General features: G+C 45.4%; 1 protein-coding gene across 1 annotated transcript; it reads left to right on the forward strand.

Moving 5' to 3' along the window:
• The first annotated feature begins 5,202 nt into the window (after positions 1–5,202).
• Positions 5,203–10,648, forward strand: LOC121760533 (neurofilament heavy polypeptide-like). The gene is made up of 2 exons (XM_042156187.1): positions 5,203–5,598; positions 10,364–10,648. Exons 1-2 carry the CDS (start codon positions 5,203–5,205, stop codon positions 10,646–10,648), a joined length of 681 nt encoding a protein of 226 aa, XP_042012121.1.
• The last annotated feature ends 865 nt before the right edge of the window (positions 10,649–11,513 follow it).

Below are 11,513 nucleotides of genomic sequence, written 5' to 3' on the forward strand. Positions count from 1 at the left end.
GAAGTCATACGCGGATGCTCGGCGAACCGACTTACAATTTCAAGCTGGCGACAAAGTTTTCCTCAAAGTATCCCCGTCGAAAGGGATAACGCGTTTTGGTGTCAAGGGAAAATTAAAACCGCGATTTATTGGGCCTTATGAAATCCTTGAAGGAGTGGGTCTTGTTACATACCGTTTGGCGCTACCCCCAAGCCTTGGAGATGTGCACAACGTGTTTCATGTGTCGCAATTGCAGAAATATGTGTTCGACCAAAAGCACGTGATTCACTACAAAGAAGTCGCTTTGAACCCGAACTTGAGCTACGAAGAGAGACCCCAAATGAGTTTGGACCGAAAGATCCAGAACGTGAGAAATAAACCGGTTGCTTACGTGAAAGTACTTTGGAGAAATCATGGGCACGAAGAAGCCACGTGGGAGAATGAGGACAAGATGATAGAATTGTACCCTGAACTCTTTCCTTGAGAGTACCAAATTTTGGGACGAAATTTTTATTAAGGTTGGTAGGATGTAACGCCCCACTTTTTGAACCCTAATTTTCGAACCCTAAAATTTGTGCATTAAATGCTTTTAATGCCGTGAAGTATGTGGATTAAATGATGAGTGAATTAATTGCATGTTTTCCTTGTGACCTAATTGTGTGTTGGAGTTGAGATTTGGTTTGAATGGTCAATATCGTTGAATATGTGACGTGGAGGTGGAATAGTCAATCTGGTTGAGTTTTATGACGTGGCTCTGCGAATAATTGATGCAGGGTGAAATTTATTGTGGTAAAATATTCTTAAGGGTGAGTGAGATTGAATAGGTTCATCGATAACTATTATACCTATTTTTTTTTGGAAATTTCGACCATGACTATTTATTGGAGAGGAATCCTATTTTCTTGGATTTAATTAATTGCTAGAGATATTTATCCAAATTAAATCCAAAACCCAATTATTCTTTATTTTCTTCATGAGAAAATCGACCCCCATGCTTGTTCCTAGGGAGATTTCGAAAATCTCCTATCTATAGGGAGAATGAATTATTTATTATATTATTTGATCCCTTGTTTATTCCCTCACATGAATAAATTCAAATACCCTAGCAAATCTTGCCTTATCTTATTCAAATTAAAGATTTGAAATTGATTCCTTGTGGAGGAAGCATAATTCACGCCACTTCCCTATTTTTTTTATTGAGGGAATTATTATTTTATTATGCTCCGTGATTTCTTGCTCTCCGCGAAAATCTAAATAAATCATACACATATTTAATAGGCAAAAATCGCCTACTCCCTATTTAATAGTGGGATTTTATTATTTTATTCTGCTCCGTGATATTTTATTTCACTCCGTGAGAACTATTTCATATGCTAATTAATTAGCATAGAATTTGAAACCTCCTTAATTCTCCCCAAAAAATCACACCAACCTCTCTCCCTCATATCTTCCCAACTCTTTATTTATTTAATTGTGGGATTATATTCTTGAACCCTATAAATAAGAGAGGAAAACCCTAACCCTAGCCAAACTACACGTCTCCCTCACTCCCACACGCCACTTTTCTCTCTTCCACTCTTCTTCAGCTTGTTTTCTATTTTACTCAAGATCTCTTCATTCCTTGCAAAGAATTGAAGTAGAAACTCAAGAATTTGTTGAAAAATCAAGGCTATTACTTTGTTCTACCATTCGTTCTATCAAGGAAGGGTATTTTAGATCTATCTTTTCTCATCTAACCGATCAATCAGTGTTCTTGAACCCTCATGCATATATATTAAGTGAAAGGGGGGAAAACAATTGATGAAAGGGAAGCATGTATATGTGTGTATGTGTATGTGTGTGTTGGCGTGTGTGTGTGTGTCGGCGTGTGTGTGTGTCGATGTATATGTATGATGTGTGTTGTGCGAAGAACACTCATGCGTGACTGATAAGTCGTATTCTAGGCCTTGGTTACTGGTCAGTATAACGTGCATAATTGGTATATATCTGCAAAACAGTTGCTAAAGTGTGCAGGGGAAGTGTTCTAGCCAGTATGGGAAGGTTCGGGCAACTCAGGTGAAAAGGGCACTAGAAGGGTGCAATACTGACCAGGATGCATGCCAGAAAGGCTCGAGATGGAGAAGAAGGATTGCTGGGAAGATCAACCACAAGTAAGGGTAGAGAGGTCATTTCGCGAAGAGAGTCTACCCTAAAAATCAAGGGCAGGCCTCCATATAAAAGGGAGCCACTTGGAGAGAAGAAGAAGGATCAACTTTAGAAAACACTCTTAGGTAGAGTAATTTCTCTCTCGGCAGATCGAGTCCTTCAGCAAAATCCTTCATATTCTTGTTCCTTGCCAACCGCCATGGTCACCTGAAGTTCACCAGTTCGCCGGAGTTCAGCATTCTCTCGTTCCAGTCAGCGTGATCGTAGTTTAGCAGTTCCATCACCCGGAGTGGCAAAACAATCTTTAATCGCTTTCCTAGTTAATCGCACTTTGTTTTCTTACGTTGGATCTGTTGTTTTCTCAATACTTTCATACTTTGAAGTTTTAGTTCTGATCCAAACGGTTTTAACGATATGAAGTTGTTTTTGTGCATCGGTTCTTGTTTGATCCAGTTTCTTCCTGCCTAGTTAGTTTAGATCTAGTGTTTCCGGTAATTTTCCGTGTTGAATCGCATGTTTTCATTCGGTAGTTAATTTCTCTGAGTTTATTAGTTTATTTACTGTTTGATTGTGTTTGGGAATTGTTACGTGGAAGCTCAGTTACGTGTTTCTTACCACCTTGCGTGTTACCCAGTAGGCGTAGTTGCAGTTTCAGTGTTTGATCTTTTGATTAGGAGTTTTAATTGTAGATCTGTGTTCATGAAGTTGTTAATCTGTGTTTTCATGTTGATGAATCTGGGTTTGTTAATCTGAGTTTGTTCATGTTGAAGAAGAAGACATCCACATCCATTTTTGGGACCACCTTTACTTTTTAACCACTTTTGCTTTTGTCCTTTACTTTTCAGCTTTTACTTTACAGATCTGTCATCCTAGGCACCTAACTACCACCTTTTCTCTAATATTCCATTTAGCCTTTTATAGTAAACTAGTACTTTCCACATGTTCCTGAAACCCATGTTTCCCACTCTCACGTACACAGATACATGTCAGTCACCTTTCACCTCTCTTCCTAGTCAGTAGAGTACCCCCTTTAATTCTTGTCTAGGTAGAACCTCAACCAAAGCGTGGTAGCTAACCAACCTTTCCAGAATATCACCACAATACCAAAACGCATCATCTCTGTGGGATTCGACCCTTGCCTCCACTATACTACCCAGTAGAATGGGGTTGAGGAATTATTGACGATCAGGTTCAGGATTAACCAGGGCTTCTCTCCTAATCAGTAGGACACACCCTTGTTTGACACGACACCTGCACAAACCTGAAAGCATCTCGTCAAATGGCGCCGTTGCCGGGGATGAATGACGTTATTAACTGTTATTGTGTGTGATACTTTGGCGTATATACTGTGCATAATTTTTCTCTTTCTTTTTATTTCAGTTTATGAGAAGCAGTTCGGCTCCTGACCAGTGGAGACCGAAAATACTCCAGCCAGGATCTATACTCGTAACCACTCATTCTGGCCTGTCGACTGCCTTGTCTGACCTAGGCACGAGTAGTGACGAAGAGCAAGACACCATAGAAGGACCAATACCAGAAGAGATACCACTGTTGGAAGGCAACCCAAGGGAGATGGCCGCCCAAGGAGATGATGACCCGGAGATCGGGACGCTGAACGTACATACCGAAGGAGAATCGCCGCAGGCTATTGTTGTCACCCCGGGGCAGACTGCCTGTGATGTGAAGCCCCATGTTATCGCAATTCTGCCTACGTATTGCGGAAAGAGCTATGAAGGCCCTTACGAATTCCTTCATGAGTTCTGCAAGATTTGTAGGGCACAAAGAAGGCCAGCAGGGGCGACCGAGGATGATTATAGATTGAAGGCGTAGCCATTTGTTCTAAAAGGGGAGGCCAACACCTGGTTCATGCGACTGCCCCCCAACTCCATTGAGAGTTTGGCCGATTTCAAGTCAGCCTTCTTAGGCGAGTTCTTTCCGTCGTCGAAGACAAGCGCGCTCAAGAGAGAGATAACCAGTGTAAAGCAAGGGTACGATGAGCCCTTAAGTGATTATTGGGCGAAGTATATGAGCCTCTTGGATGCGTGTCCTAACCATCGTATGACGGATATAGAGATACATCATACGTTCTATGAAGGGATGAACAAGGTAACAAAGGATCTGGCAAACTACTCGTCAGGAGGAAGCTTCACGCAATTAAGGGTCAGCGAAGCGAAGAGGGTTCTAGGAAAACTCTTGAGCGCGAAGAAAGATACGACAATGCAAGGGATAGTTATAGCAGGGAAAGGATTGCAAGTGCCTCATCTACTGACCAGGAGCAGAAGATAGAACAGAAAATGGACTTGAAAATGGAAGAACTGAAGAAGACGCTCCTGAGCGCAATCGAGAAGAGCAAACCACCACCTTCCCCAGTTGGGAACTACAAAGGTGTAGAGCATGGAAATCAAGGGCCGAGCTATGATCAGCCTAATGACTTCGTGAATATGGAGCAAGTCAATGCTGCCGGGTACTACAATTCTAGTGGGCATTAGATCCAGGGGAGACAACGGGACGCACCATGGAGGGACCATCCAAACGTTCGATGGGGAGATGGGAACCAGAATCAAAACCAAGGTCCAGGTCAGAATCAATTCAACCCCCAACCCGAACCAAAACCTAAGCCGTCGCCCAATAAATCAAGACCACCAATTCAACTAGTCAGGAAGAAATCCCCAACCCCACAACCAAAACCCACAGAACCAAAACTCGAACCCTGTTTATATACCACCCCACTAGAGAAACTTCCAAAATTTCTAGAATCAGCCCAACCCAGGCCCCCAACTTCAGCAGAATCAGAACCAGTTCCAAGGGCAAAACCAGAACCAATATCACCAAGACCAGTACAACCCTCCTGCCCAGTATAACCAATACCCACCTAACCAGAACCAGCAAAACTTCCAAAATTACCAGCACCAAGGGCCAAGTCAGTCCCAATATCCTAACAGGTCAAGGCGATCAATGGAGGACATGATGGGAGAATTGCTCGCTTCACAGCAAAGTATCAAGGGTGAGTTACAATCCCATAACGAAGTGGTGCAGGGGATGCAGAATGCCCAGAAGGAGCATAAGGCGAACATAGATATGATGAATAGGCAATTGGCCCAGCTGGCGAGTTCGATGGGTGAATTGAAGGGAAATTCCGGGAAGCTGCCGTCTACAGTCCATGTACCCGAGAAGGCAAACGTGAGTAAGGTTACACTACGGTCAGGAACTGCCTATGAGGGACCCCAACCAAGGAAGCCCAGCGGAGAGCCTAGTAGGACGAAGATACTGAGAGACGTCGTCTCAGAAGAAGAGCTCAAAAGACCTCTACCTCAAATGCAAGATCCGTTCTTCTTGGAGGAAGCACCACTGGGAAGAGATGAAACCGAGGGCGTACGACCTAGGGAAGACCCTCCTAAGGAAGCAGAACCCGCGAAGGAGACTCCTGCCCAGAATGTACCCCAGAAAGACCCCGGGAAGGATTTGAAAGGACCGGTAGACGAGGAAAAAGGAAAGAAACCATTTCCCTACCGATTCGTAACCAAGAGAAAGAAGGAAAACCCAGTGGATTACTTGTCGATTTTTGGGAAGCTGGATGTCACCATACCATTCGTCCAGGCCGTGAAGCTACCCCTACTTGAAAAATTCATCAAAGACTTCATAGCTGGGAAGGCCCAGGAGAATGGAAAGATCATGGTGGAAGGGATAGCGTCAGCGATAGTGCAGGAAAAGCTACCGCCCAAGAGAGCCGATCCAGGTATGTTCACTCTGCCTATAACTATAGGAGATGTAAAAGTCGAGCATGCAATGTGTGATCTGGGTGCGTCCATAAATGTTATGCCACTGTCGATCTATAACCGGTTGAAGGGAGTAAAGTTGTCAAATACTAGGGTGTTGATCCAACTGGCTGATAGATCATGCATAAGTCCTGAGGGTGTGTTAGAAAATGTGTTGGTAAGAGTACATGATTTTACTTATCCTGCTGACTTTTACCTGATCAAGATGAGTGAATCTGAAGCTAGGGAGTCTAGCGGTATATTGTTAGGAAGGCCGTTTCTTAAAACAACCAAGACGATCGTGGATATGGCCGAGGGTACAATTTGCATTGATTTTCATGGAGAGAAGTTTACCTTTGATATCAATGAGGCCATGAAAAAGCCTATCGATTCTGAAAATCTATGCTATGTTGATGTAATTGACCCCCTTGTCCAAGATTTTCTTGAGACCGAATTATTGCAAGAGAAGCTCCAAGCTTTAGATGTGTATGGGTAGGCTGATGTAGAAGCAGCTGCATGGTGTGATCTGATCAGTAACCAAGGGTTAACTGACGAAGAGATAGAAGGAGCAATTAAGGACTTCTGCCAGAAATCGGAATTCATTGGAGCCGCAGGGGCTCAGCTACCAGTCAGTACAGAAGATTTTTCAGATGCAGGAGTGGAAAACGAGGGGGATGCTGCAAGGAGCGTCCTACCAGCTGACACACTACCCCCACAAGTTGAATTGAAGAAGCTGCCAGCGAATCTTAAGTATGCCTTCCTCGGGGAGGAAGACTCATATCCGGTGATTATCAGCAACAGTCTGACAACAGAACAAGAGGTAAGATTACTGACCGTGCTAGGCAAGAACAACAGAGCAATTGGCTGGAGTCTTACAGATTTGGTGGGAATAAGCCCCACGTCTGCATGCATCACATCCGGCTAGAAGAAGGAGCAAAGGCACATCGAGACGCGCAGAGGAAGGTGAACCCCAACATGCGAGAAGAAATATTGAAGGAGATCTTGAAGTTGTTATCATTGGGTATCATCTATTCGGTGCCCGACAGCGAGTGGGTCAGTCCCATCCATATGGTTCCCAAGAAGTCCGGGATTCAAGTGGTTCAAAACGAGAGGAATGAACTGGTGCCGACCAGGTTAGTCACTAGCTGGCGCATGTGCATTGACTACCGCAAACTGAATGTCGAAACCAGGAAGGACCACTTTCCCCTACCGTTCATCGACCAGATGTTGGAGCGACTGGCTGGGAAGAAATACTTTTGTTTTTGGATGGGTACAACGGGTATTTTTAGATTAACGTGGATCCTGAAGACCAGGATAAGACCACCTTCACCTGTCCATTTGGAACCTATGCGTACAGACGTATGCCATTCGGTCTTTGCAACGCTCAGGGGACATTTCAACGATGAATGATGAGTATATTTTCCGATCTGATCGAGGAGTGCATAGAGATATTCATTGATGACTTTACGGTCTACGGAGACTCCTTCGACTAATGCCTTCATCATTTGGACGTAGTTTTGGAGAGGTGTCAGGCAAAGAGCCTAGTCTTGAATTTTGAGAAGTGTCATTTCATGGTCACAGAAGGGATCGTCCTAGGGCACGTGGTGTCAGAAAGAGATATCCAGGTGGATCAAGCCAAGGTGGACATAATTCCCAAACTGTCATTCCCTACTGACCAGAAGGAGATAAGGGGTTTTCTCGGGCATGCAGGATTTTACCGACGATTTATCAAGGACTTCGCCAAAATCACCCAACCCCTTACCAGGCTTCTTCAAAATGAGGTAGAGTTTATTTTTGATGAACAGTGTAAGGCTGCTTTCAACCTTCTCAAGGAAAAGTTGGTGTCTGCACCAATTATCCGGGCTCCTGACTGGGATCATCCATTCGAGATTATGTGCGACGCCAGTGATTACGCATTGGGTGCTGTCCTGGGTCAGAAGATCGAAGGAAAAAGGTATGTGATCTTTTATGCATCTAAAACATTGAATCCGGCCCAAAGAAATTATGACACCACACGGAGAAGGAGATATTGGCCGTGGTGTATTCGTTCGAGAAGTTTCGGCAGTACTTGTTGGGATCCAAGGTCATCGTGTATACTGACCATGCAGCCATTAAGTACCTGATTGCCAAGAAGGAATCCAAACCCCGCTTGATTCGATGGGTACTTCTGTTGCAAGAATTTGATTGGGAGGTAGAAGATAAGAAAGGGGTCGAGAATAGTGCAAGATGGAAACAGCGGGGAGGTGCACGACAGATTTCCGGAGGAACACTTGTGCGAGGTAATTTTTGCTGTTAGAAAGATAGATTGGGAGGAAGTGATGAAGCTTACTGGCCAGGATAGTACAGCGAAAGGAAAGGAGAAGGTAGTGCAGGAACCATGGTATGCGGACCTAGCCAACTACCTAGTTTCAGGGGAGCTTCCAGAAGTACCAAGCATCACCAAGACTCAAAGAATGAAGATCAGGAGTGAAGCGAAATACTACTTTTGGGACGACCCATATCTTTGGAAAGTAGAAGCAGATCAAGTGATAAGGAGGTGTGTTCCTGACTGGGAGCAAAGGGACGTCTTGACACATTGCCACTCCTTGGCATGTGGAGGACACTTCGGTCCAAAGAAGACGGCAAGGAAGATTCTGGATAGCGGTTTTTATTGGCCAACCCTCAACAAAGATGCCTACGAATTCTGTAGAAGCTGCGAGCATTGTCAACTGACAGGTGGGATATCAGTGCGAGATGAAATGCCACAAGTACCGGTTATCTTCTGTGAGTTGTTCGACATATGGGGGTTGGACTTCATAGGTCCTTTTCCCTCATCTTATGGAAACTTATATATTTTAGTTGCAGTTGACTACGTCTCCAAATGGGTAGAAGCGAAGGCCACGAGCACATGTGAAGCAAAGGAGGTGGCCAAGTTCCTCAAAAGCAACATTTTCAGCCGGTTCGGTGTACCAAGGGCCATCATATCCGATCAAGGAACCCACTTCTGTAACCGTACAATCGATGCCTTGATGAAGAAGTATGGTGTACACCACCGATTGTCTAGCCCCTACCACCCGCAAGCAAACGGGCAAGCAGAGATCTCTAACCGAGTGATAAAGAAGATTCTGGAGAAAACCGTCAACCCTTCTAGGAAGGACTGGAGTGTGAGGTTAGAGGATGCTCTATGGGCGTATCGGACAGCCTACAAAACCCCATAGGCATGTCCCCTTACCGGATCATTTTTGGAAAGATGTGCCACTTACCAGTGAAGATCGAACATCGAGCATACTGGGCAGTATAGCAAGTGAATATGGATGCTAAGGACTGTGAAGAGGAAAGGAAGCTGCAGCTACAGGAGTTAGAGGAACTTAGATTGGAGTCGTTCGACTCAGCCATGTGGTATAAAGAGCGAACCAAATTGTGGCACGACAGGAATCTGAGGACCAAGGATCTCCATGTTGGGCAGAAAGTACTACTCTTCCAGTCGAGATTGAAGCTAATGCCTGGGAAGCTCAAGTCGAAGTGGACAGGGCCTTATGTCATAACCGCACTCCGTTCTAATGGAGCGGTGGAGATTTCAGGGAGTCCTCCTAACTCTGAACCTTTTATTGTGAATGGACATAGGCTAAAAGTATTTAGGGATAATGGTGATGTGGCTGTGGTGGATGAGATTCCACTGCAACCACATACTCAGGTTACATACTGACCAGTAGGATAGGAATTTGGGATTCCACTAGGCTAGTTCCTTTTAGCGCAATTTACATACGCTGGCCAAGTAGAATTCCAAATTTCCTAGGGAAAATGTAAATATTGTAAATATGTGGTAGTTAATTAATTTTAATCTTTGCATGCAAGTTAAGTTTTAAAACCCAAAAATATTTTTCGGACCTCAAATATTTATTTGGAGTACGTACTGACCACCAGGATGCCAATTTGGTGAAACTCTGAATTTATTTAAGTGTCCTTTTTCACTTTGTTACTAATCTAGGAAATTATAGGGGGAAAATCATTAAGGGGGCAAATTTGAATTTAAACTTTTGCAGCCTTTGCAGGGTGGCAGCGGCTGGAAGGGGCGCGTGAGCAGAGAGAGGAGACGTGCCAACCAATCAGGAGCCAACATTCTAAACCGTCTCTCACTCGAAACAACGCAACTTGGAACCGCCTATAACCGGTTGCAACCCACAACTGCCCTATTCCAACCCATACCCACACCGTCGCTCCCATTTCAATTCCAAACCCTCACCTGCAATTTTTTTCTCTCTGCAAATTTCCACCATCGCTCCACAGAAAAAAACCACCACCCACATTCACCCCAGAAATCACCGATTTAAACCATGGGGAAGAAAGCATGGGCGACGAAAATCAAACCCCCTTCAACCCGCAGGGAAGAAATCCCAGAAACACAACCGCCACGGGAAGAACCGCCACCGAACCCGAAACCACCGGAGCCGACCCCTCAGGCGCCAACAATGGTCTCCTTGGAACCAATGGCGGAATTTCTTTAGGTGGCGCTGGCCGGTTTTGGTCAAATCGGGGAAAAAGGGAGCGTGACCGAAGAAACCCCATCGGAACTGATTGTGCCATCCACGGCTACACCACCCATCTCCATTCCGACTTCCTCCGAAATTCCACCCAAAAGAGAATCTCCATCGGCGACCGCACCGTCGGAACCCTCTCAAACTCCACAACCGAGCGACTCAATGGAAGATGATCCCATCTCCGCCTATTACGATTCCGATTCAGAGGAGCGTGAGGCGAGGAAAAGCAAGGAGCAGGGGAACCAAGAGTAGAGAGATGAGCAAGAGAAAACGCCGGTGGCGGAGACAGTTCCCCAAGAAATGGCGAGGGAGGAAATAGATTTGAATGAGACGGCCAAGAAACAAGGCCTAATGACCGACGATGAGTTTGCAGCCATTCTGGATGGGATAAACCGGGAAGAAGCTGAAACTGCCACGATGGCTGAGGGTCCAGACCTCGCATCTAGGGCAGTAAGAGAAGTTGAGGAAGCCGAAGCTGAGAATATCATAGAGAGCCTATCTATCCAGCCAGTAGACTGAGTGGAGGAAGAGCAGGCTAGATCCGATGAACTTGAGTCAGTGATTCCCCAGATAAAAGCAGGGGAGAACGGTGTGCATGAGGAGGCAGAAGAAACAGAAGCAAGACCAGAAGAACCCATCCCAGTGGCGCCTCCAATAGTGAAACTGAAGGCCGTCAAGCGGAAGTTAGTGTTGAAGAATGACCCCAAGGCGGAACGGCCGAAGCCGCAAAGGGTGTCACAAAGGTGCTTAGGAAAGTGGGCAGCTAGTAAGGTGAAGCCGAGCACGGCGGCAGATCCTGTGGAGATCTTGAGTGAAGAGGAAATGGCCACTCCTACAAAACCTGGGGAGGAGTCCGTACCTACTACTAACTTAGAGGATACTGCAATGGAAACCGAAGCGGTCTCTCCAGCGCCAAGTGGCCAAGGTGAAGAAACTGGCGGGATGGCTGAGGGTCTGGACCTAGCATCCAAGTCAGTAGGCCACGTGGACCAAAGAATTGACAATACCCGTACCAGCGTAGAGACCAGCCCTACTGCCCAGGAGCAGCCCTCAACACAAGCTGAGCAGGATCCCAGAGAAGAGGACGTCGAGGATGATGGAGATGAAGCAAGGTATC

This window comes from Salvia splendens, chromosome 13 (genome assembly GCF_004379255.2).
Source record: "Salvia splendens isolate huo1 chromosome 13, SspV2, whole genome shotgun sequence".
Taxonomy (NCBI): Eukaryota; Viridiplantae; Streptophyta; class Magnoliopsida; order Lamiales; family Lamiaceae; genus Salvia; species Salvia splendens.